At 46.9% G+C, this 27,014-nt stretch overlaps 1 protein-coding gene across 1 annotated transcript; it reads right to left on the bottom strand.

Annotated features, from left to right (window-relative positions):
• Window positions 1–91: 91 nt before the first annotated feature.
• Window positions 92–14,506, bottom strand: ENTPD6 (ectonucleoside triphosphate diphosphohydrolase 6). The gene is made up of 14 exons (XM_061367099.1): window positions 14,400–14,506; window positions 12,136–12,476; window positions 11,233–11,309; window positions 10,775–10,918; window positions 9,647–9,722; window positions 8,118–8,153; window positions 6,879–6,967; window positions 5,470–5,549; window positions 4,527–4,591; window positions 4,074–4,175; window positions 3,469–3,609; window positions 2,656–2,712; window positions 1,675–1,787; window positions 92–1,406 (listed from the first exon to the last, which is right to left on the bottom strand). Exons 2-14 carry the CDS (start codon window positions 12,392–12,394, stop codon window positions 1,317–1,319), a joined length of 1,329 nt encoding a protein of 442 aa, XP_061223083.1. The 5' UTR covers window positions 12,395–12,476; window positions 14,400–14,506; the 3' UTR covers window positions 92–1,316.
• Between the last annotated feature and the right edge of the window lie 12,508 nt (window positions 14,507–27,014).

Raw genomic sequence — 27,014 nt, 5'->3', positions numbered from 1 at the left:
ACAGGGATGGCCCATGGACACTGTGATGGCATGAGGTGACAGCGATGGCGTCAGGGCACTCATTTCTCAACCCACCACCACCACCACCAGGTTTTCATTTTACATTGGGGTTTTATTGTTGTACAGTGGGGTTCAAGTGTCCCCATGCAGCACCACACACCACTGTGCCACATCCCGCTGCCCTGGGGAAAGGACGATGCTGTGGCCGTGAGCCCTGGAGTCAGGGCACACACTGCTGGGCTCTTCTGCACCCCAAAAGACCTCTGGGGTCTGCTCTAGACATCCACTACAAACAGAACACAACTCCACAGTTAGGTTACAAAGAGCACAGCACGTTCCCTCCTCCAGCTCCTGCGGCCTCCGAGGTGACTTCAGCCTGCTGCTGTAGTGGTGCATTGCGGCTGCCCTGCCGCGGCTCAGTGTGACCACGATACATTCATTTATCAAAGGGAGACGTGTCTGCAGGAAGCAGAGCCCAAGTAAATGCATTCAGCCCAGGCCCTGCATCAACCTGGCCAAGGCACAAATGTCTCTGAGATCCAATAAGCCATGCTCAGGGTTTACATTTATGGTTGCATCTTGTTCATCCATCTTATTCTGACTGAGTCCCGAGCTATCAAATGCATCTGAGCCCTGTACCCAGGCCTTGCTCCTCTAGATCCAGCAAATACAGAAGATGTACTCTTCCACCATCCGTCTTCCAGCAGCCAAGGAACTAACATTAGGCTGGATGCTTTAGCACTACAGGGCATGCAGGCTCTGACTCACGCCTTCAAGTCCATATCCAGTTTCTAGAGTACTCTCAAGCTTTTCTAATTCAGCAAATAGAAAGCAGAGCTGAGAGTCCCACAGCGTATTCCAAAGCCTGTCAGCAGCACAGCTGTGTAACTGCATTGTCTTTGCACACAGACACACACACACACACACAGGAGTTCACCTTCAAACACGGAAGTAGTGAAATAAAAATCCTCACTGAAAACTGCTGACAAACAGGAAAAAACCACCCTGTAATCAGGACGGTGAAGAGTTCCCTCTGGAGTGACCATTTCCTGCAGTGACTTCTGCGCAGTACAAGCACATAGTACAGGCACATTCCAAAAAGGTGTTTTTCTCATAGAGATCATAGATGTCCTGCAGAGTCCTGGTTTTCCTTCCAACAATGATCAAGTTTTACAGCAAGCTGACTGCAGATGGTGTCAAATCAAGGCTTATTCTTTAGATTGTGCACTTTACACTGTAAAAAATGAGCTAGTGATGGAGGGGACTTGACTTCCCATCATGTTGGGCTCCCAAATACTGATTTTCTTCAAGGAGCTTTAGTACTGCAGTCTATTGAGTGAGTCAATGTAATGAAAAGTGGCTCCCAATGCCCAGCTCGTTTCAACATTGTCAATTTTCCGGGCGAGCTGAAAAAAACACAGAACAACACCACCAAAGCAAGGAAGTTAAACCACAGTTCTTTGGGAGAAAGGAGAAGCATGCAAGGGGAATACAGTGCTGAACGTTATCACAGCTGGTTATCACCATCGTGAGGCCAGTGTCCCTCCACCCTCAATCACAGAGAATGTGTTGCATTAAGAAAGGAAATCAAGGAGCAAACTATTAGTGTGATGACTACTGCCTCAGCACCCTGCTGCCCACTCTCCCCAGCATCACCTCCATCCCATGCATCACCTTGAAGACTTGGCTCTTTGGGAAGCCCAGCTCTTGCAGGAGGAAGGTGATGTACGTGAGGTCCATGCAGAGAAAAGGGCTGCTTCCAGGACTGATTTCCATGGTCTTACATACTAAGGAGAAAGAAAAGGGTGTCTGAATGCACACTGTGGGCTCAGGCCTAGCATCAACCCAGCTTTGAAAAACCTCAAGTGAATCCATAAAACACCTCTTGTCAATTGGGCTGCACAGTGATGGAACCTGTCACTATAGGATTGAAATGACATGCACAAAAGCTGTGGCACACTGGAAGGAAGATCAAGGCTTTCTGTCTCCCCCCTAAGACAGGTGAGTTGCTTCTGTCTCTCTGGGAAAGGATGAAAAGGGCCTCCAACTTTTCTTCTATCTACTTCAAGCCTTTACATAGCCGAGCAACCACAGGTATGTTATGTTTCCTGTACATAAGCACTCCATAGATGTTGACAAAACCAAAGGGAAAAAAGACAAAAGAAAAAGAAAAAAACAACACAAAAGCAAAATATCCCCCACTTCCTTTCTCAGGATGAATTACACAAAAAACTGCAACAAGCGTTCAGTCAATCCTAAAGTATCCCCAAAAGCCCCATGTCGGTTTGATCAAAGCCTGAGTCTGTGGCATTAGGAAAAGGATGTTTCCATTTGTAAGTCTGCATAGGCAGTTCTCTCAGCAGCTGATGAAGCCAAAAGCTATGAGCTGGCTTTACCCCTTTTCTGATTAACAATCAAGCTGAGGAACAAATCTTGAGACAAGAAGTAAAACGAAACCAGGTAAGAACAGGTTACACTAATGGGATGAGAACCCCCACACCAATTGTGAAAGCATGATGTCAGGTGAGCTGTTAACTGGCAAGTTTAGTAGTAATTCTTCAGAGAGTTTTGATATCTTTATCATGTCACCCGTTTGCCACCTGGGTATGAATTTACGCACAATGACTGCTGTGTGTTGGATTGTGTCTCACTCACCGTATTTAGCTGCAATTTCAAAGTCACCAACAGTTAAGCTTCCTCCTTTTTCTTTATCTAAACAAACAGACAAACCAGAAAGGTGGTCTTTTAAGGGGTTTGCATAAAGGCAATTGTAGATTCAAGCCATAAAAGTTTGGAAAGGAAACCTTGGAAGGTTCATTTCCATTGAGCCACTGAAGTCATTGACAAAACTCACACTTGCTTTAAAGGTAAAAGAACCTTTAAAAGAGTTTTAATACAGATTGTAAAGCCTCATTTTATGAAGAACTTTTAGCCTCCTCTCCTACAGAAACACAGTTTACAGACTGTCACCTTGTCCAAACTAGCCTGAGATCTCATCACCTGATTTCTACCACTGAAGAGCCTTCTACACACCAGCATACCACTGGGAAAGAGATGGGATACATTTTGAATACACGTGGAGTAATCTAAAAACCCTCATTCCATCTGAAGAGGTCTGTGAAGCCAAACACACAGCCCAAGCTCACTTCACTGCTGTCCTGTCCAAGAGATTTGTTTATCATTATGAGGTCCTGTTTCTATTTTGGATTGTGGACTGAATCACACAACAATTTCTGAAATGCAGACAGTTTGTTTAAAAGCCATTACCAGAAGTTGCAGGTCGTATTTCACAGCCCCAGTCCTCTCTCTATAGAAAATAAATAGCATCCAATATTCAGTCAAGACCAATGCTTGCACAGCAGCATAACAGAAGGCTAAGTTCCATGACAGCTTAGCAAAGCATCCTGATGTGAGCTCTTTCTTCCACAGCTTGTCATTTAAATGAAACTAAACCAGGAGCAAACCTACCTATGAGACCAACCTCTGCTGCAAGGTCATAGTAGTAGGAGAATGTGTAAAAGTCCAAGTCCTTCACTTCCTCAGCTTTATGCACTTTCTTGTAGAGCATCTTTGCCACTTTGTTAGAACAAGCCTCATACAGAGGCTCACCTAAAAGAAGGCAAAGAAACCCAGCATATTATGGGCAGAGAGTTAAATATGCATGCAATTTGCTTAGGATCTGCCAGGAAACAGGTTCCCTTTTGCACAACAGCACGTCATAAGGTCTTCACAAAGAACTGAAATCTGCATCTTCCAGTGGGAACACTTACCATCCCCAGGTTAGGAATGAGTATGTGATAGATCAGAGATGGACAACACCATCTGAGGTGGAAGGATTCTGACAGACCTGTTCAGGGACTGCTGAACTCCACCTGCGCTACTACCAGCAGCTCTACTGACCAGACAGACACCATGGTACAAGAGGAAAAGCTGCAGAATCTCTTTAGCAGCACATCAACATGAGCCAGACTGAACAGTAAACAGAGAATCTACTCTCTTTGCAAGAAGCCGAGTGTATCATTTACACTGTTAATAGCATGCTGGCCTAGATAGGAAGTGATAAATCACTATACCTGCCTTCTGTCCTTTAATTTTGTATACTATCTCACCATGCTGCCACTCAGATTTGAAGCCAGGAGGTAAACAGGGGCTGATCAGTTCCTCTCCTTCTCCTACTGCAGAAGTAAAACAAAGCCACGTTAGGGAAAACCATAAGGAGTTAACTTCAGACCCCACAGCCCCAGCCCTGCTGTCCCACAGCCTCAGCAAGGCACCTCTAAGCCCCAGTCATGGTTCAGATGTCCCATGCCCGCCTCCCCCGAGGCTGGCAAGAACCCAGGTCTCCTGGGATCTAGCAGTGTCACCTCCTGCACTTGTCTCAAATGCACCCAGCCATGGTGACAGGAGTCCACATTCCACTCGGGAACCTTCAGCCCAGTGGGAAGGGGACAGACAACTCCTCCCCTCACAACAGGACTATGTACCCTATGCTCAGAGCCAATACTTGAGCAGTGCCCGTAACTTACAGGGTTTTCCCTCAACTCCTCCTAAAATGGCGAGCCTTGCTGACATCAGCCCGAGTCCCAGGTAACTGCAAAGGAGTAAAAGCCTCTGTGAACAACACACATCCTTCCTCTGACACTCCACTGGCAACCTGGCTGTGGAGTAGTCCCGGCAGAGCCAGCAGATGATGCACGCAAGGGGAACAGTGTGACAACCCACCCTCATACTACCCTCCCCCAGAAGGATAAGCTGTGTTTGTAAAAGCACAGACAATAGCTGTCAATGGTAACCTGGCTCTTAAGAAACTGGGAATGCTGAAAGCATTCCCCTCACGTTCCTCCTACCCTCCTCACTGCCCACACAGCCTCTAGCATACAGAATTGACTCTTTCTTAGCCCAAACACACCCCACAGCAAATACAGGTGGGGAGAAGCTGCTTCCTTCTGCCCAGAACACTGGGAGCAGGAGAAGCCAGTGAAGAAGAAGGAATGGCAGAGACAAAGCGCTATGAACTGACTGCAAAATCCATTCACCATCCTCCTGGGCCACTTAGCAGTGAGGAGGGAGAAGAGTAGGGAGTGAAGCTGAGCCTGGGAAGGAGGAAGAGGCAGGGGAAAGGTGGTTTTGATTTTGCTCTTATTCCTCATTATCCTACTGTTTAGTTGGCAATAAATTAATTAACTTCTCTAAGGAAAGTCTTGCTTTGCCCACAATGGCAACTGGTAGGTGACCTCCCATGAGCTTTTTGTTGTATTTTCTTCCCCCTATCCCGCTGATGGAAGGACAGTGACAGAGCAGCTTGGGTGGGCAGCCAAGGTTCACTACCACAGTAATAACATGGTGGCTCAGGTTTCTCCACTTCCTCCCAATACTCCTTTGTGAGGACCTCTTACAGCAAAACACCTAGATCTCACTGGCTTCATAGAAAGCCTCTGTGTGTACAGTGTGCTCTTTCCCACAACTAACCTGTATGAATACAGCTTGTAGGTGTTGTTAAACATCTGAAATGAAGTTGTATGGCCGGCTGGTGATGTCTGGAGAGTTGCCTGGAGGCAGAAAAAGATGTCACTGCAAGGTTTCTGCCAGCAGCAGCAGCAATCAACAACAAAATCTCCCAAACCAACATGAAACAACCCAGTTCAAACGATGAACCTGCAAGTATTTCGATTTGACCACTGATACACACAAGACAACCGCAAAACCTGGAGCTAGAAGAGTGTCTTTCACATGACAGAGACTACACTGGTTACAATTCTATCTGCATCCACACCAAACTGGTGTATAAAAGAATTACTTGAATTAGAAGGGAATCCTTATTCCGGTTCTTAACTACTTTTATCAAGAGGCTACAGCAACTGCCTCTTTGCATGATCCCTGCTAGGGGAAAGTGTGCAAGCTAATATGAAAGCCAGGCACACATTAACTTCCTACTCAAATGAATTCAGCCCTCAACTTCCACGAGCCAGAGGAAAAGCACATCACTGTGCTTGCCAAGGAACAGAGTGAGGACCAGCCTGGAGAAATGAAAGGGTAATTATCTAAAGCACTTTGCAGCCTCTTCCCCAAGTGCACCAGCACACTGGCATGTTTGTGGGGAGCAAAGCTCAGGCTACGATGCTATTCATGCTGCTCAGATCTTAACACCACCTCTTAAGTCCAGAACTGCCACATCCCGGACTCTTCACATCCCCTGCTGTAAAAGCAGTGTCTTGATTAGCCCAGACTGGGACACTAGATACAGCAACCCAACACTCTGCTTTTGTGCAGCTTTACTATGAACACTATCTCTGCTCAGGCCAGAGCCTTATAACATCACATCCACAGGGCGTCCAACTTACAGAGCACCTATACAAATGCCAGAAGAGGAAACCGAAATGATAACCATCAGCATGTACTTTTTAATGCATAATAACACTTGTTCTTAGAAAGCATTCATCTGCAACTGAGTGAACTCAGGAAAATCAGAAACGAGGACTGAGAAGGCATCTTACTGTGTTCTTAAAACCCAGTACAGGCCAAATTTTGGACCTAAATTCACTAACAGCATTTGAGTTCTTCATCATTATCAGCACAAACTGAGAGTCAAGGATGAAGGTGCCCAGGTGAACACTGTGTTTTCCCCTAAGATAAAGCAGCCCTGGCAACTTCATGACATGCATCACCAACCCACAGCGCTGGAGTAAGAGGACTGACAGGGAGCTGTGAATGCCTCTGTGGCTGACTGTAACAAGGCAGATGTGGCCAGGTGACACAGGTTTTTCTGTCAGAAGTGTGGCTTCATGTCACGCTGACAAACTCTTGGTCTGTTTCCAAGGGAAACCAATCTGAGCAGTTACTGCACCAGCATTCCCCAGCAATGTGCATGTTCACATTACCTCGGTGCGTGGAAGGAAGGTGATCTGTGTTGATCCACCACCCAAATCCAGCATCCCTACACTTCTCTTCTGCGGATCATCTAGGCTACCTGAAACGTGTGACAGAACAAAGAAAGCCATGGGGGGCACTGTGAGAAACTGGCTAGGAACAAACCCAGGAGTACAGTGGTAAAGAAAGAGGACAATCAACTCCATCCATCAGCTTCCAGCCAGGACTAAATTATACCATCATCTACTGGGTGCTTATTTTGCCTTTATCAAGTGTCCTGAGAATCTCAAGTGACAGAGTTTCTCTCATTTCTCTGGGGCTCTTCATGCTCTAATTACAGCAGCTTTGGTTACCGGGTTCCTAAACATTCTTTCAGTGGATGCAAGGACCCTTTTGCAAACTGTACTCTGGCAACCACTTCGCAGCACAGAGGAATGTGGTTTCCTTGGCCACCTCTCCCTTATCCCTTAGTGATATTCTGCAGATTCCTACAGCCAAGGGGATGACAGTCTGAAAAGAAGTGGCCTCAGACTCAGCAATCTTGGAATTCTCCCTGCTGCCAGCCCAGACCTCTCATTTAAATCCCATCCTTCTCAGATCCTTCAAATACACCTTTCCTGACAAGGCTAGCCTGTGCCAAGTACCTCGGTATGCATCATGACAGCTGCTGATTGAAGATCTCTGACCTTTCTGATATATCCGGTGAGCACAAAAAGCTTTAGAGCACTTGTTGCACTGCTACACACACCATGTGTGCCTAACTTGGGGGGTCAGACTGCTTTACTTATTCTTGGAGAGAGCTTCAGCTTAAGCTTCTTTCTTTTCCCCTTTAGCTACCCTTTTCTGACTCAGCAGTGTAAGTATTTGTGGTATCTCTAAGTTATAAATCTCAAAGATGTAGCATAGCCCTTTCTTTCGCTCTGCAGCTGCCAACAACATCCAGAATACCCACATTAAACATTTAGCCAAAGCTGGTGGCAGACTCTAAAAAGGAATCAAATGCTCAAATTCTACAGGGAATTGAAAGAAAGGCAACATTAAACACCTAGGGAAAGGGATGAAACTCCTCACTGTGTCAAGTAAACGGTCCAAATCCTAATGACTTACATAGGCCAGCTGCTGACTTGTTCCCAGACACTTCTTTCTCCCACTCCACCCCAATAAAGGAGCAAATCCCATGCAGGGGCAGAAACCAGTATGAATTCCACATCGTCGGTCACATCCTTACGCACATGCTCATGTACACATACCTGTTAAAAAATTTATTGTGATCCAGGCTGAAATACCTAATAAAGAAAAGATTTAAAAGACACCCTGTTAGATCATAGCACTTCATTTTATCTAACAACAGTACCAAAGGTGGTGAGCCCTATTACAAGGGCTTTCTGGTTTAGGATCTGTTTAGATGGATTTTAAGTTTAACTGTACCATCTAAACAAAACAATCAGCAAACAAGAGCTTGTGGTCCAACAACAGAGAGAAACACCAGAGACCATCTGCCACAAGCTCCCTTGCCCCCTTTCACAAAAAGAGGACTTCTCATACAGTCTCCAAAGGATGGCTGGCTGAGAGCTAAGCAAGAAGGGTGAAGAGGACTGGCTGTGGTAAGCTCCCCTGACCCAACCTGCCCCAAAGCCAGTGCTTCCACAACTGCTAGCATCTGCCAAAACACAAGATTAGATGCCGTGAACACAGAGAATGACCTAAACCAGAGCTTATGTGACGTTTGGAAGAGAAGCCCTGTATATGAAACACCTGGAGAACTCTATTTCACAGGTCAAAAACTCAGGAAGTCACACAGGCTTCAAGTGTCCTTAGCTAAAAGCCATGGAAATGACTGACACGTTGTTCATTTCCTAGGAAGACATCCACTGGTAGGATTCTGTTCGATGTCAGGCTCTCAGCTTGCTTTTTGAATACTAAGAATTTTCATCTTTTCAGTGTTTTGGGTTTTCCTGCTCTGTTTCTGTCCTCTTCTTGGCTTATAAACTTTCTCTCCATAAATTACATTAATCAGTGGGCCTCATGTTAACCAACTTAAATATTTCTCCATGTGGTTAAAACAAGAGGCATGCTGGAGAACAGGATCCAGTTCAACCCCTGGCTGAACCAAAGCTGTCCCTGCTGTTAATGATTTTAAAACAAAACAAGAAGAATTACAATGGCCTTTTTCCATCAGGCAGTAAAAAAGAAACTCATAAAGAGCTCCAAACAGCTCCAGCTATTTTAAAGTCTGTTTCCTAAGCAGACTTAAAATGCACTTCGACACTTAGTTACTTACAATTTAGAAGTGTTTCTTCAAATTATGAGAAATCTAGGCTGATTCTGGGTTCTGTCCTCATCATTTTTTGATGAGCATCAAGTTACTTCAGCACATATTTTCTTCTATGTAACTTTTCTTCAGATTGAATTCACAATCACACTCATTAGATTAGTTATCATTAAATAATACTTCCAGAAAGCATTCCAAGTATTTCCAGAAATATCTGATAAGCATTGTCAAGAGCAGGGTGTGCAAAGCCAGCTGCTGTCTCAACAAGCACATATTCAGAAACCTTTCCAGAAGTGCTGACTGCACAGTGGCTTCCTGGTGATCCCATAGGAACTGCTTGGCACTCAAGAGCTTTGAAAATCAGGACAGAGTTCAGGACTTTGAATTGGAAAACATAGCAGCATCAAAACTGTGTCAAATCTGCTGCTTGTGGGCTCCCACCACAGTGAGCTGGGACCGGTCACAGTGAGGCTGGAATCCCCATGGTTGCAGAAGGGGTTAGCCTACCTTCATCGGTTCCATTCATTATTGACACACAGTTGTCCCTCACGAAGAAAGGGGAGGCCTGAAAGATCTCCTTCACCTGCAGTTCAAATAAAAGCTAACTCAGAGAAACCCTTTTTCAACTGGAAAGCAAGAGTTCTGTGAAACTACAATTATACATAGCTGCTCCTTTCTTGGGCTAGATCCTGACTGCTGCTCACCACTTTGGAGTTCAAGAGCCCAACAAGCATCAGCCCACGGTCTGCTATTTGCCAGAGCCAGCCGTGAAGACAGCTCAGAAATGCCATTAACAAGGGATGAACATGGGCAGGGAAGGGAACCCAGTTGACTTTGCTGCAATTGGCTACCCACAAGGTATTATATATGCATGGGAGCCACAGGAGATGGACACCCTGGCTTTCAGAAATGCTCCAGGAAATGGCATTTTTAACGGGAGCATGTTGGCTGTTAGAGGTTATTCACACTACATCCTACATGAAGTAGCAAAGCCCCAGGGTTCCAGAGCCCTCTAAAGTAACAACTACAGCAGTTCCAGCTGACATCCAGCATGGAAAGAACAAACCAGTTTGCAGGCAGCAGAGAACAATACAAACACTGGTTTCCACCACACCACATTTCTTCCTTCCAATTATTGCTTAGAAAAAAAGTACATTTAGTGTATACTTAAACCTTCCTGCAGCCATAAAGACTAGAATGTAACATTTCATTTTTACAACATTTTAAAATAGTAAACCTATTTTACATGCCTATAAATACAATTTACATTATATCCAATCAATATAAAGGGGCAGCCTTGCAGCAGCAGGCTGATAACACGACCAAATAGAGTTCTTCTCAAAATAGCAGCATCCTGGTCAAAACCACCAAGAAATACACCCAGTAAGAACAAGCCTGTGGTGACTGTTAGGAGTATCTCATTACACTTGATATATGTCATCTCCAGGCTTTTTCAGAGCTGTCATTATTCTGTTGTGCTTGTACTCACACAGTTTCTGCCCCCAACCACACTTGCACTCAGGGGTAAATGACAGAAATGGCTCATGTACATGATGATAAAGGAGTATGCACCTTACACAGAAGGAGCAAAGTTTGCTACAGAATTTCTGGAAAGCAAACTGAAAGAAGCAGTACCTTATCCAGCAACTTCTGAGCTTTCTCTCCTGGCAGCAACCGTAGGCCAGCTGTGGCTTTCAGGACCAGAGGAGTAAACTTCCACAGCTCCATTGGAACTTCTTCCTTTGCCACCTCCAGGAGCTCTTTTATTCCCTGGCCACTCTGTGAGCAGAGAAAGAACAAAACAAAAGGCATCTCAGAAACTCTTTACCTTTCTTGGAAGGGCAAAAGGGTGATCAGAGGAATTATTCACTTTAAATGTGGAACAGAACAAGTGAGAATCATGAGAAGGCGGAGAACTCAGTATTTCCTACAGCATGACACCTGGTGGACATAGTGGGCATCATCCAGTAACAGCTCACATCCAAAAGGTTTTCCAAAGAGTTAGAACTCTCTGCCATTTCATGTTTTGCAGGGCCCATAAAACTCAGTAGATTTGGGGGCATGTGCATTTATAGTAACAGAAACAAGATCACCTTTTCAACATCGTCAGCATAGGCAGACAGACCTGGCTTCAGTGCTTTAAACGTCTCATGGGTCAATTTGGGAGTCTCTGTTCAAAAACAGCATTCCAAAATAAGTAATGGCACAAAGAATTTTGCAGACACAAAAGGAAAACCATCTTACAAGTTACATCATGATGGAAGTCGACTAAAGCCTCTGTATAACGAACTACCCACAGCCACCCCGCCTTTAAACACTTTATACTAGCCCATTCCGCAAACCTAAGGTGATCCCCACGGGCCAATCACACCACACTGCTCATCCTTAAAAGCATCCTCAGATCACCTACTAACAGCATCCACACGGGTTCTCTCATCTTGAAGTTTCACGGAGGAGCAGACAACACCTCAACAAATGAAACTTGTGACTCCAGAGGAAAACTGGAGCTTTTCTGTCCCTTCCCTACCGCCCCACTTCTCAGCAATACCTTCAGCCCAAATGCAATGCATGGCAATTTGAAACAAACACTGAAGTTTTGCAATTTAAACCCAACACTAAACCCAAGGATGCAGAAAACCAGCCAGTGTGGAGAGAAGCAACTCCTTGCCCGGAACTGGACACAGCCAACAAGCTCACAGTGAAAATCTGGAGGCAGTTTGAATTTCTAACCCCCTCTTTTGCCATGCAGTGTGATGAAAAGCTGCTCCTTTTCAGGTAGAAGGTAGAGCTGCTGTTTCATCACATTCTGACATTACAGCATTTCCTCCTTGTTGAATGTTTTCATAACTTCATCCAAACCTACATGCTTGAATAACAGTATACTTCCTGACGGCTCTCTAGACAAAACTGTTTGTTCAAGTAATCCCTAGAAAAGAACCATAAGTAATCTGCCCCACAGGTTATAGTTCATGTACCATTCAAAGAGCAGGCTGTACCTTTTGGCTGCTGTGTGAATTTAAATATATGGATGCGAGTTCCTGTGCTTCCTGCATCAAACATAATCCCATAGAAGACCGAGAGCTCTGTGGTCAGTGCTTGATGGTTCAGTTTGTCTCCCCTGCTCTCAGCAACTCCTTCTGTTGCTCCAACAAGTTGTTTGGAATCCAAGTGCCATTTTATGTATGCAACATAAATAGCTATGCATGCCAAGATCCCAAAAGCAAAGAACCGCTTTGACATCTTCATGGCTTCCATTTATCGGATGTTTTGTTTCTTCCCTTTATCAAATGTTTTATTTCTTGTCCTTCACACAGAACAGGTGCTTCTCACATCACTCCTATATCCAACAGAGAAGAAAACAGGCATTTTATTTTCTAATCCTGCTATGAGGATCTAAGAGTATAAACGTTATTTGATAAGGGATTTACAGGAGCAAACTTCACTTGCGCACCAGTGAAATACGTAACTACTGGTTTACATCAGTGATAAGAGAAGGGGTATGGCAGGCAAAGCAAGTAGGAAGTGACTGCAACAAACAGCCTGGTAACAAAAACCTCACAGGGTGTGCCAGACACTGCTGGCAAAGAGAAGACTTTATGCCTGCAGCTCCTTCTGCAGCTGGAGTAAAACTGAGATACCAGCTACTGTTCTCAGTGCTCAAATCTGTCTCAACTCACCCAGTGGAACCTGCACTTGAAGTTGAAATGCCCACATTTATTCCAGTAGGACAATGGAGAATCTGTGAATCACTTGTAAAACTGGACCTAGCAGCAAGCCCCTCTCCAATGCTGCTTGTCCTAACCATCACACGCACCCACGCCTGCTGGATACCTACGACACTGCTCACTGCTTTCCCAATGGTTCAGAAGGCAAATATCCATCCTCCTTCAGCATGTCATTGAGATCTACAGCTAATTTAAGGACATGAAGCTGCATAAATCTCTTCTTACCCCATTGCTACTGAGGCCTAAGATGGAAGGGAGTAAGGAGCATTCAGAGCAGCTAAATACAGTGATTGAGATGGGAAGATGACCTCTTGAGGTCCCTCATCCAACGGACTCAGGACTGTATCCAATTGCATCAGGACTGTATCCAATTGCATCCTGAAAACCTCCAAGCATGGAGATCCCACAACCTCTCTGGCTAACCCGAATTGCTTGCAGTTATGGTTGTTACTTCCTGGGCATTGAAGATGGTCCCAGGAGGCTGGACAAGTACAATTTAAGAACAGTGTTGAAAAGATGGAAGAGCCAGGGAATTATATAGTACACATACCCCAAATCCAATACCTGGAAGGAAACCACAGCAAAGCACAAGGCAAGAACAAACACTCACACTACACAGAACCACAGAATCCCAGGCTGGTTTGGGTTGGAAGGGACGTTAAAGCTCACCCAGTTCCAACCCCCTGCCAGTGGCCAGGATGCTTTCCACTAGAACAGGTTGCCCAAGGCTCTGTCCATCAAACATCATTCACATAATTAAATCGCAGTCAGTGGTGATTTATGGGGTGCAAATCACATTATTCCTTTCCTTCTTTGACAGTGTGATGGAGAAAGCAAACCAATTGATGAGGTTGACTTCAGGGTTTGGCGCATATGTAAATCTGTTCACGGTATAAATTCAGGAGATGCAGAAGGCGTGAGAGGGAGGAATTTAAATTCAAGGTGATTTCAGTATAGTGCCAAAAGGGCCAAGACAAAATGCGATGAAAATGGAGGAAAGCAAAACGACAGGCACAAATACACATGAGAAACAGGGCAGTGCAGGGGCGCAGGAACACGAATCGGGGTGGTGGGTGGCATGGCAAGGAAATGGGGGGCGATCCCTGCACATCTATGGGGGGACTGTGCCAAAGGCCTCAACCGCGGCTCAATGCCACGGGAGGAAAGCAGCTGGATGCGGACGATCCTTTGAGAAGACAGAAGCCTCCAACGAGGGAAAGGGGAGGCGGGCAGCGCCATGGGCGCGGAGGAGCAGCATCCCGCCCGCATGGAGAGAACCGGGGCTAACTCTCCGCTGCCTCTGCCCGCGGCCGCGATCTACTGCAGGGGAGAAGCTTCCCGGCCCGGGCGGGCACCCGCGGGTACTGCCACAGGGCAGGTGCCCGCCGCGGCACAGGCCCCGGAGCGGCCCCGCAGCTCGGACGGCCGGGCCCAGCACCCCCCCTCGCCCCAAGCCCTCCAGCCGCCGCCTCCCCGCCACCGCGCCGGGCCCTCACCCCCCTTCCCCCGGTGCTCAGCACACCACCCGCACTCACGCCGCCGCCGGCCCCGCCATACTGACGCCGCTGCCCCGCCCCGGGGCGGCCGCCGCTCCCTGTGCGCAGGCGCAGTGCGGGCCAGCGCCGCACTGGACCTGGAGGGGACCGCGGGCGTGTGGCTGGGGATGGTGCGGGGCGTTAGGAGCGGGCGCGGTGTCCGCGGGATCGGCTTTAACCTGGGAGAGGGGAGACTGAGCTGAGCTCTTAGGCAGAAGCTCTTCCCTGTGAGGGTGCTGAGGGCCTGGCACAGGGTGCCCAGAGAAGCTGTGGCTGCCCCATCCCTGGCAGTGTTCAAGGCCAGGTTGGACACAGGGGCTTGGAGCAACCTGGTCCAGTGGAAGGTGTCCCTGCCCATGGCAGTGGGTTGGAGCTGGATGAGCTTTAAGGACCCTTCAACCCAAACCAGTCTGGGGTTCTGTGACTATGATTGATACTGCTTTCCCTGGGAATATAATGCTTTCCAACCCTAAATGAAAGATGCTCCTGTCACCCGTTGCTAAAAGATGCAGTTGAAAAGCCAGCAAAACAAGAGAGGCTTTCTCCTTCTCTCCTTTTTCACTCCTGAAGACTGGGGGAAGCGAGGCCCTCATGGAAAAGCAGGGAAGGCCCATAGAGAGCCTTATTTTATCAGGCACATCGTTTCCCCAGGGACAAGGCAAAACAGTATTTTTCTCATAGGTGAAATACCTTGCATGTATGTTCCTGACCAGCGCTGCCGTGCGGATGAGATATTCCACAGAACAGGAGTGTAATGCTGTTTGGGTTCCTTTTTCCTCCTGTGAAAAGCACCATTTACGTGCATGGGGAACAGTTCTCAGGCTGTTCTTCAAACCCACTTGCCTCATCTGGGACCCTGGGGAGGAGTGTGGATGGTTCTACAGGTTTTACATTTGTTCCTTTCTCGCATACAGTCACATCCCTCTCGTGTTGGGGCCCCAGAGCTGGATACAGGACTCAAATATGCTTGGAAATACAAAGGAAAGGTGACAGCAACTAAACAAGCGCCACAAATTCCCATCCAAGATCCATTTTCTCCCTTCATTTCAAAGAACAAATTACACTAGTGCTGACCTGTAGCGGAAAGTGTGGCGATCATTGAACCCTACAGGTCTGAGTCCCACAAGCCCTTTATCTCTCTGCAAACCCCACACTTGCAGCATTTGCTGTGATTTCAGTCCCCACATCCTCCCCACACCCTGAGCAGAACAGGGAGCTCTGCAGTCCCGTCCCATACCTAACACCCCACATGGCACCTGATGCTCTTTTGATGCCTCCACTGTGGCACCTCATTGTTCCTCCCCTAGCAAGGCAGGACTTGGGACATCCTGTGGCTTCTGTGGAGCTGCATCTGTCCCTGGGAAGAGGGCCATGGGCAAACCTGCTAATGCTGAGTTGGCAGTTCCTTTCCTATGGGGAATGCATGTATGTGTTCTGTCTCCTCTGGATACCTACCCTTTTTTTCACAAGCTCATAAAAATGAAATATGGCAGCTTGATCTAAAGCTCGTCATGACAGGACAAGGGGGAACAGCTTTAACCTGGCAAAGGGGAGGTTTAGATTAGATATCAGGAAGACGATGTGAGGGTGGTGAGGCCATGGCAGAGGTTGCCCAGAGAAGCTGTGGCTGCCCCATCCCTGGCAGTGTTCAAGGCCAGGTTGGACACAGGGGCTTGGAGCAACCTGCTCTAGTGGAAGGTGTCCCTGCCTATGGCAGGGGGTTGGAACTGGATGAGCTTTAAGGTCCCTTCCAATCCAAACCAGTCTGGGATCTTTGAGATATTTACGTTTCTGGCAGTTGTGGCTGAAAGTAGTAACTGGTTCAATGGGTTTGAAGAGGCAGGTGGGCAAACCAGTCCTGTAAGCCTCCTATTCTGAGGAAATTGGGATCGAAACATTCCTTTGCTGTGTTCACATATAGGCACTCCACTGACTGCTTTGCTTTTCCAGCTCTGTCTTGGCTTCTCCGACCATACTCCACCAATTTCTGTGGTCTGAACTTTTTGCCTTCCAGGATTTATTTGTTGGTTTTAAGCTAAAGGTATTGTGTGACAATAAATTCCAATTCTGAAGCACTCTAGAATTGGCCTAGGAAGTCTATTTTGCTCTTTCTCTGCAATTTAGTGGGGTGCAATAGACAATCTTAGCGGCTTTGCATTGGATTTGTCTAGTATAAATGCTGGATGGGCTCCATTACATTCAGTGGTTGTATCGCAGTGGATGTCTGCTGGGGGGATGCCACTGAGGCTTTCATTGCTCTTGGTGGCTGTAGTACCACAAACCAGACAACCCCAGCAGGTCTCTGCTTTCCTCGCTGCTCTTGGCAAGCCGTTCACACAGCCGAGCTGTAGCTTTGCAAATGCTGCCTCGAAGTGGTCTTTTTGGTGCCCTACAGGCTGAAGTTGTGTGCAAATTTATCATGACCTACATAATTGACCTATATTATGTGTCTGTTTGTTAAATGGGTTGCACTAATTAGAAACATGAATGGAGATGGCTTAGCGCTTATGTATTTGTACTGAGGTGTGTGCCTCTTGTCTGTACGGGAGGATCATTGCCAGGTTTTCCCCCTCTGCTCCCTCCATATTTGACCCGTGCCTTGGGTTATTGCAATGAAACGGGAATCGATTCTGCTTGCAGAAGAAAAAAGAGTAAAATTGGGTTTGTTGCTCTTCTAGGCAAGGGGATATGTCCTTGTTCATGTCTCTATGCAAGAGAATTGAGTACGAGGGAGAAAAGGCATCAAAACGTTCAAGCCCTTGATTTGTAGGGCTGGGAGTAGGGACTGGGTGCGCTCAGTCACTCTGTTGCGACGCACATTTCGAGGCTGGGAAGCAGCATTGCTACACCCTGCTTCTGTTGGAACCTTTTACAATGAATGGATTTATTCCTCCCTGCCCTCGTGCCTCGCTTGCAGTCTGCAGGAGCTGTTTGAAATCAAGGGTGACATTGAAATATGACGACTTGAATGGCATTGCACCTAATCCCAGCAAGTGTGAGTTCTGCTGGTAGTAGTTTAGACCAAGGGTGATGGATCTCTAGGGGCGGATTTGGACCGCAGCTTGATAAGAGGTGCCTTGTACTCCAAACCCCAGCAGTTGTATGAGAAACACTGCCAGGCAGTTTCCACCCTTGTGTCCTCATTCATACAGACAGGGTGTGCAGAGTGGAATGTAATTAAGAAGAAGTCCCCAGATTTTCTTCATGTCTGCTATCAGTGTGCTTTTAACTTCTCCAGATCCACTGGAAACACATCCATCTGTGGGCTGTCACATAGCCCTACGTTGAATGTTATCCGTAATTCCTTCCAGAAGCTCGTTTTGAGGCAAAAAAGTGCAGACTTCTGCCATTTCTAACTGTTCACAATGTCAGGAAGTGTTTCCCCTATCTCGTGTTAGGGCTGGGTTTCCAGGCAGTCAGAAATGGGCGTTCTACTAGTGGGTTCAAATATGTATATTATTCATTAGCTATGCTGATTGTCAAGTGGCATGGATTTGTTCAGCTGAATAGACAACCTGTGCCTTGTTAATAAAGATTTTTATGATCTTGTCATCATCTTGGAGTCAATTGTGAATATTCTGAGGGAGGAGAAGGTACTTTCTCACCGTATAGCTCTGCTTCCTCTGCAGAAAATTGATCCCAGCCTCTTCCATAGAGCTTTTTAGAGCTTGCTCTTAGAGCCTTTTTGTACTGTGGGAAGGGGAAGGAGCAGTGGCTGTGTGGCCAGCTGAGGATGCAGGAGCGAGCCAGCTGAGGATGAGGATGCTCGTCCTGCTCCTACCTTTCTGTCCATCCCATCAGAGCTACCTGGGTAGCAAAGCTCAGGAAAACCAAGGGCTTTCCCAGGTGCAGTAGAAGTTGCTTGTGCTCATGATGCAGAGGGTTGACCAATGTACAGGGGGGTTGTACAGGGGGGTTAGAGGAATTCGACTGCTTAAGCAAAGGTATTGTCTGTACCTATCATGCCTACTAAGCAGAACAAAGGCATTAACTACTGATAAGGAAAAGCAGACACTTGGTCCTATTGACAAGGAAAAGCAGACACTTGGTTCTATTGACAAGGAAAAGCAGACACTTGGTTCTATTGACAAGGAAAAGCAGACACCTGATTCTACTGATAAGCACCTATTGATAGGGAAAAGCAGACCCCTGAATCTACTGTTAAGGGGGAGAAGCAGATGGTTGATGGCTGGGACCAAACCCTAAGGCCATACGTGAAGACTAAAAGGTGACAAGTTCAAGAAGAGGAAGACTCATTTACTTCATCTTGAAGACCCCTACCCACAGGAGGAAGACTCATTTACTTCATCTGGAGACCCCTGCCCATGACCAGAGGGGGCACTGCGCAGGCGCAAAGGACCTTCTAGCTCATTGTAATAGGAAGCGGGGATAGGACATGGATATGTATAGGCGTATGGTGCAACCTTATAAATGTAGAGGGAAACAACACTGGGGTACGCATGACTTTGAGGAATTATCCCCGTGCGTCTCAGCGCTGAATAAAAGCATACCTACTTTACAACTTTAACGAGTTGTGGAGTCAATCACTCATCAATTTATTAAATTGATTTAATAAATTTATATTTAATAAATATATCATCGATTTATTAAATTGTGCAGTGCCCCCTCTGGTCATGGGTAAGGGTCTTCAAGATGAAGTAAATGAGTCTTCCTCTTCTTGAACTTTTCACCTTTTAGTCTTCACGTATGGCCTTAGGGTTTGGTCCCAGCCATCAACCATCTGCTTCTCCCCCTTAACAGTAGATTCAGGGGTCTGCTTTTCCCTATCAATAGGTGCTTATCGGTAGAATCAGGTGTCTGCTTTTCCTTGTCAATAGAACCAAGTGTCTGCTTTTCCTTATCAATAGTTAGTGCCTTTGTTCTGCTTAGTAGGCATGATAGGTACAGATGATACCTTTGCTTAAGCAATCGAATTCCTCTAACCCCCCTGTACATTGGTCAACCCTCTGCATCACTCAGGACCACAGGACAAGAGACCTGCTCACTAAATGGACCAGCTGATCTTCTGCAGTCAATGGAGGAAGCCCTTCTTACAGGTGATTCAGCTGTCTGAAGACCACAGCATCGAAGAGGGATGGGGAAATCAGGTGCTAAACCTTCCCTTGTGTTCCCAGTGTAAAGGGAAAGAAACCCACACGGGTTGACCTGGCACCAGCCCGTCTGCCCACCTCCCATGGAAACCACTTCACCTCTGGCTTGTCCTCATGAATAAGAGGGGTTTGAATTTACCAAGCTAAATGAGTGGCCCCTCCAGCCTGCTATTCATTACTCCAATTAACAGTCAGTTGTCTGAAAAATGGGCCAATCTGTTTCTTGGGGAGCCGCATGGCAAATCCACAAGGCAAGGCAATTAGCATAGCAGCCTCGCCGCCTAGGGAATTTAATTTAGCTATCTGGTGGATCTAAGTACCCAAATATTGTTGTTTTGTTATGGAGCATATAATGTTGGTTAAAGGGCTGGAAGTCCCCCGAGGCCCATATGCTGCTGATAGTCTCTGCGTCCTTCTGAGCAGGCGGCAGAGGCAATAAGGCAAAAGAACTGTTTTGTCCCGCACATGGCCCCAGTGTCCTCCTGGCAGGACACGGCAGCTGGACGCGGGCAGAACAAACCTTCACCACCCGGGGTGGGCGGGGAGCTTCCCTCCGAAATAGTTGCACACTTGAGCAAGCCCATTGTCTGCCCAGAAAGCATTTCAACCGCCTCTTGCCGCGCATAACAAAACGTGGGCAGAGGCAGTGTTGGGACAACCTGTCTGGGCAGCGCCTTGTGTGCGGGCAATTAGTTTGCAAATTGCCCATTTGGACATCGGCGTGTGAATCGGTTACATTGCTCCCACAGGACTGAGTGCTCTTTGCTGTCAAAGGAAGGCCCATGAATAAATAAGGTGACTTGGACAAGAGCCTTTATCCCCACATGCAGGCTCTTCCTTGGAGAGGACAGGAAATGGCTGGGATCCCTAGGAGGAAAAGAGTGATTCCCAAGCAGGAATATTGCCTGTGGGTGTTTCTAAAGCTCTGTGTTGATGCTGGTGTAACGGTGATGTGCATTACACGGAGTTTTTTGCTCAAACCTCAATGTTCCTTTGCAGCATGGTAGTTGACCAAACTCCTCTGTGTTGAGAAAGGCTGGTGTTGATCTGAGGATTTAGCCATAAAACAGGTTGAAAACTGGTCAATATGGGCACAGCCAATATTGTATAACACTCGTTTTGAACCAGAGTTCTTTTGAGAAGCCATAGTATTATTTTATCAACATGCTTACGTCTCTTTGAGCTTCTAATCTGATGGAAAAGGATCACGTTTCTTTTCTGAAACCATAAAAAAGCAGCCCTTCCCTGGCGCTGTGTCAGCTCTCCCAGATCCTTCCCAAATTAAGTCATCTGTCAATGGTAGGGAACTTCCTGGTGGGAAGCGAAGGAGCTGGTAGTTTCCTGCTGCTGTCACCAAAAGATGTGCCCACTGCTTCTTTCCTTGTTTAAAACTGGAAGAGTTCCTTGACTGAAAGGAAATCATTCTGAGCCATGAGCTCAACAAGCAGCATATTGTACCAAAGCGAGCTCAGGAGCAGACCTGTTTGCTCTTGGTAAATGTAGAGACTTGGCTCTTATTTTCTTAGCAATGCTGTCTTCATATTCTTCTATTGGTCCCCTCCGTTCCGTGCCTCCCAGTCAGTAACCATCGGTGCAGCATTTTCACTGGAGCTACTGCAGTTTAAAGCAGTTAACGAGGTGATCCAATGTCTCATCCCATTGATGGTGCTGAGATTTGAGGACCTCAGGCTATGCATGGGGTAATGAAGAAGCAAGACCCAGCTTCCCTGGTCCTCTTTGGTCATAGCTGTGGCCCGCATGCTCTGGGGAAGGGGTAACTGCTGCATGTTATTGAAGACACGCAGCTGAAACAATAATCGGATAAAAGGATCATTTATTGTCAAACGATTATGGAGCTGCATTATGTGATTTCATATCTTTCCCTTCAAAATCTCTGCCTTTCAAACCAGCTTGTGGTTTTACTCGGTGCCATTAACACTTTGGTATTACACAGGAGTATATTTCATACGGCAAATTCTGCGGAATACGGATTATGTGCTCAGGAAATAAATAAAAACTCCTCAAGTTGGCCTCGGCTCTGCTGGTGGTAATCAGGGAATTGTTTGGCCTTAAGCTACAGCAGAGGATTGGATTCTTAAAAACTGAATAGGGCAAAATGCTTTTAGAGTGATTTCTTTACAATAAAAACATGATAGTCTTAAGGCTAACTGTTAATCTTTGTGAGTCTATTCCACGTGAAGCAGGGGAGCAGCCAGACTCCCAGCTGATGTAACTCCACGTAGTCCCATTAGCTGGCAAAGCTGGGTCAGCCCACAGCAGCTGAGGATCCAGCCCCGTGACTTTGGAAGAATCATCATCTTGCTGGAAAAAAGACTATAACAGGATTTTGTCAGGGCAGATAATATTAGAGAGCAAATAAGATGCGACGGGGACCAAATAGGACGGCTGTTTCATTTGTCATTTATTGAGATCTTCTTTTATTGGAATGGGCACCAGTGTGCACAGGTTGTTTCACAGAGCTGCTCAGGGCTGTTAACCTGCTTTAGTACTGTTTAGTGTCTATCACTGCAGTTAGACTCACAAACAGTACAGCTTTAATAAAGAAAACTCCTGAGTTAATCTCCTTTAAAGGTCTGCGTGACATTACTAGCTATAATCTAACCTTTCCAGGTTATTGTAGATGCACTTATGGGCATAAAACCTTCTTTGGGAGAATTAGGTATTTTCTCATTATGCACGCTAATAGCTTTTCACTGAATATCACCAAATTTCCATGAAAATCTAATTGATTTTCACTGGCAACTTGCAGACTTTACTCAGTCTGTAAAAAAGGGGTCTTCAGAATTGTCTCCAATGAGTTGTCATCCGGATACCGCTGAATGATACAAGTGAGATACCCTCGAGGGACTGATGGGAAATGAAGGCAGTTTGTCTTTGGAACAGCTAGATGTAGGATGTGCGTGGGGAACACAGCAAGGAGACTGGAGGGACTGTGGCAAGAGGAGCTGAGAGGGCAGCTGCAGGCATTTTCTGTTGAGGAGTTGACCACTCGTTGTGCCACAGATCCCTTTATGATCCTGTCCCCATCTGGGACACCCAGAAGTGCATGAGCAACAGAGCGGCCTGGGTGGTAGGTGTGGAGGAGCCTCTCCTCCCCCTTGGGATGTGAGCAGTGACCAGTGCCAGCATCCTTGCACTCATCACAAGGTGGATCAGGGAAATCAGGTCACAGCAGAGATGGGTTGCAGCTTTACCATCTGTAGAAGAAGAGTTTGAGAGAGTCTGACGTGGCAGGTGTTCAAGGCACTGCCTTGGAGTATTGGAGACTCGTGCCTCCTGAGTTATGAAGGACAAGGAGGACTCTGCTGGCAGATGATGTCTCCAGCCCAGTCTGCAGGACATCCAGCTACAGCTGCAAACCAGAGTTGGTTCTGTGCTCCCAGAATTCGTATTGCTCGAGTATTTCAAAACCAAAAAAAAAAACCAAACACAACCAACCCCCCCCATGGGCAGGGACACCTTGCTCAAACCATATCACCCAAGGCCTCATCCAACCTGGCCTTGAACACTGCCAGGGATGGAGCATTTGTACCTATAGGAGACTTTGTTGAGGCTATAGGTGAGATGTGATTATGTGCCAAACTCGGAAACACAGTAAATGGAACAAGCTGGCACACCCCTATCATCATGGCTTGAGCATGGTCATGGAGGAGAAACAAGGTGGAAGATGATGTACTGTTTAGTACTGGGAGCTCTTTGATGGCTACGTTGTGAAAACGATCTCTGGTCTAAGGTGCAGGTACAGAGGACAGACCTGGGAGGGGGATTGCCTCCATGTCCTAGAGAGCTGAGTCTTCAGAGAGCTCGCTGAGAGCTCATGGCCAAGCTGGAGATTGAATTGAAGCATATCAAGTGCTTGAGACGACTCACCTCCACCTTCCCTTTCGAACTAGCTCATCTCAGCTAGTTTGGCTTGAGCGACAATGGAGAAATCCCATAGTGACCTGCCATACTTTTGCCATCTAGTTTTGCTTTGGGTTTAATCCATTGCTTTTGCTCTTCAGAGGGCCATTCGACAGGGCTTGGCTTGAAGAGGGGCTGAAATGCCATCACACACTCTGCGCCTCTTGGGAGGAAGCATACTTAATCCATCTACCTCTTTAGTGCACAGCCCGCCTTTGAATAAGCAGGGAAAGCCACCAAAAGGTTAACCACTTTATTTAGATGGCTTTGTTTGTTACGTGTGTGCTTTGCTTGTTCTGAGAATTAACGGAAGATAAGCTAAAAGTTCATTTATAAGAGTATTAAAGGATAATTATGATGGAGTAAATGCAGCGGGTCAAAAGGCATTATGATGAACAGAATCATAATATAGGGCTTGGGGAAATAAGCTGAAGTGTACAATGCCTAACATCACTCACTGAACACGCTGGTGTGTGTGCTGCTTCCGATTTCTCTCTGCTTCTTCACCCCCAGTGTAAATGAAAGTTGTGTCCATCAGCGCTCTGCTGCCCGCGCACAAGCACGGGGTGATAATCAATTGCACTAACTGAAATTCAACTTTGGAGCAGGCATAAATATGTGACCTTTTAATATCAACAAAAATGATAAAAAAGATTTGGTAGGAAATCTGTTTCAATCAGATTAGAGGAGAAGTGGGTAAAGCTGATTACAAGCCCGCTAAACACAGTGTTTGGGCAGTATTTGTCCAGAAACAATAGCGTTAATTCTACTTTAACAAGTATTATCTGGAAAATCAATAATTAAGGGGAACCCATTATCAACTTGTAATTTAGCACAGAGATTAAGTTGGGGGAGAAGTGAAAGCGAGTGGGCAACCTGCTTTTACTTGACCTGTCAGCCTGATGGATTAGCAAGTGACAGCAGGTTTAATATTTTTGTAAAGGGGAGGTGCTAGAAATAAGTCCATTTGGGCCTCTTGCTGTTTGGCACCCCCTTGCCCTACCTCTTCGGCAGCAGAGCCGCCACGTACAGCCCAGGGGACAGCCTCTTTTGTGTGTTCAGTCCTGGGATGAGGGAGACGTTGCCCCTGAAGCCACAGGATGCAGGGAGGGAAGAGAGGTGGGCAGAAGAGGTGGTGTGGGTGGGTGCAGGGTTCCCATGGGGGCATCCCCCTCTTTAACATCTCCCAGCTTGCTGCAGTGCCCCCACCACGTTTTCTCCTTGACTTGCAGCAATGGACGTGTGTGAATGTATGTGAACGCCCAGGTTTTCCCACCAGCTCCTCCCTTCCCTCCGAGGTTATCAGCTCCACTTGGAGAAACAACCTGACTTGTTCTCTGTGCTGTGCCGGGACTCGGATGTTGCGGATGTGTGGGTCAGGAGCGGTGCACATGCAGCTCGTCGCTGGAGTAAGTCACTGCAACAGATGCCAAGCAGATAACGGTTCTGCAAAGCAAACATACTTGCAGAGGATACAGATGTGCTGATCAAGGATCCCTGTGTATGTTTGCCAAGGCCAGAGCAGGCTGTTTGAAGAGGAGCATCACTGTTTGCTAAATCTCATGTGGACAGCAGTGAGCTGTTTCCATCTCTCCTCCTCCTGGGCAGAGACTCATTTTCCCCAGATTTGAGCTACCTACCTGGTTCTTGGGCAGAGAAGCATGGGGACTGTGGGCTCTAGTGGTTTAGCAGGATAAAGGGAATAAAAGGAGGTGGGCTGGGAACATTGGGAAGCAAGTAAACCCGTGCTAGAAGGCTTGTGGAGCCCCCAGTGCAGCTGGGCATGGGTAGGTAGACATCTATGATTGGAATGCTCTTTGGCTTGCTCAAAGACAGTGCTCAAAAATGAAATCAAGGAAGCCACTGCTGACACACGGAGTGGCCTGTGGATAGAAGAGAGGCAACTGTGCAGGAACATGTCACCTTTTATAGCAGAGCAGTGGGTAGAGCTCCTGTTAGGGTGGTGAGGCACTGGAATAGGTTGCCCAGGGAGGTTGTGAATGTTCCATCCCTGGCAGTGTTCAAGGCCAGGTTGGATGAGGCCTTGGGTGATATGGTTTAGAGCGAGGTGTCCCTGCCCATGGCAGGGAGGTTGGAACTTGATGATCTTAAGGTCCTTTCCAACCCTAACTATTCTATGATTCTATGATTCTATGACAGTGACATCTTGGGCTAGCCTCATGCTTCCCACCAAACGTGTCCTCACTAACGGTGCAGGTGAAGGACACGGCAACAGGATGAGAAGCCCAAGGGATGTACTTGTCTGTCTGCTTCCACTGGCCGCATCCCGCATCTCTGAGGTGCAGCCATGGTCGGTCTGGTCCTTACAGGGTGGCTGAAAGGCTGATACCCAGACACCGGCCATCACAACACAGCCGGGGTGGTGATGGGGCTTCTTGACAGTGAGCGAGGCGGGATGCTCGCAGCGCAGGGAACAGATTGAAGGCAGATTGTGCGGGTGAAGCAGCACGGTGCTGCACAGCTAGGGAGTGGCTTCAGAAATGGCATTTAATCATTGAACATTAACACAAGACATCTGTCACCGTCCTCAGCAGTGACGGGGCTGCACAGCAAAACAATATGTTCCAGTGCTCCTAATCACTGGAAAAACACTACTTTTTTGCAGAGAGTTCTTTTAGTGCCCGGCACAAATCCTTCTATTTTATTATAGCAATCCCAGCCAAATCCTCCAATAAATGGAGTTTTTATTAATGTGCAGCTGTTAAATGAGAAAAAAAATAAAACTCAGAAATAAAAATGAATCCCTGAATAATCAGGCTGATCCCAGGCAGTAAGAACAAGCAGGACAACCGCATACTTACAGCTTTTTGGTGTTATTTACAAATATGGCCTGGGCTTTTCTTTTCCCCCCTCTGTTTTCTCACACAGGTCTTTGCTCAGGAAGATCCCAGCTACTTTTGGGGCTGGAAACACAGCAAGGATGAGTGAGGTGCTGGGATGTTCTATCCCTGACACTGTTCAAGGCCAGGTTGGACAGAGCCTTGGGTCTGCTGTGGAGCATCCCTGCCCATAGCAAGGGGTTGGAACTGGATGATCCTAAGGTCCTTTCCAACCCTAACTATTCTATGGGGGTCACATCCAATGCCTATGCCTGGGATTTGTATGCTGCCACAGCTGAGAATTTGCTCTGAGCAGGGAGGAGAGTGGCAGGGACCAGGGCGATGAGGGATGCACTTGTTTCTGTGCAAAAGCAAATAGAAGAGAGTGTCAAAAAGAAGAGGATGGAGAGAAGTGAATAGCAGAAGTCCTCCAACCATTGCAGCTCACCTCAGAAGGACAGGGTGGTTTGCTTTAACCAGACACGATTTGGGGATCTCTGCCTTGAACTTGGGCTTGCCAGATGAAATGTGGCATTTTGTAGTTAAAAAGGAAGGAAAAGCGACCCCATGGCGATGTGGTGGGGAGGCAGGTGCTGAGCTGGGGGGAAAAGTGGTGCCTACCCTGGATTTAGCCCCATGTCCTTTCCCCATGCACAAGTCCTGGCCTGCCAAGGCATCTGCAGTCCCATGTTGTGAGTGCAGAGACCAGCCATGCAGGCAACAAATCTCATTCTCTCATG

This window comes from Neopsephotus bourkii, unplaced genomic scaffold (genome assembly GCF_033783945.1).
Source record: "Neopsephotus bourkii isolate Nb327-2 ecotype Australia unplaced genomic scaffold, CSIRO-AGI_Nbou_v1 NB_1373, whole genome shotgun sequence".
Classification (NCBI taxonomy): Eukaryota; Metazoa; Chordata; class Aves; order Psittaciformes; family Psittacidae; genus Neopsephotus; species Neopsephotus bourkii.
Note: the sequence above shows the minus strand (reverse complement) of the source record. Positions and strands in the feature narration are given on the sequence as shown.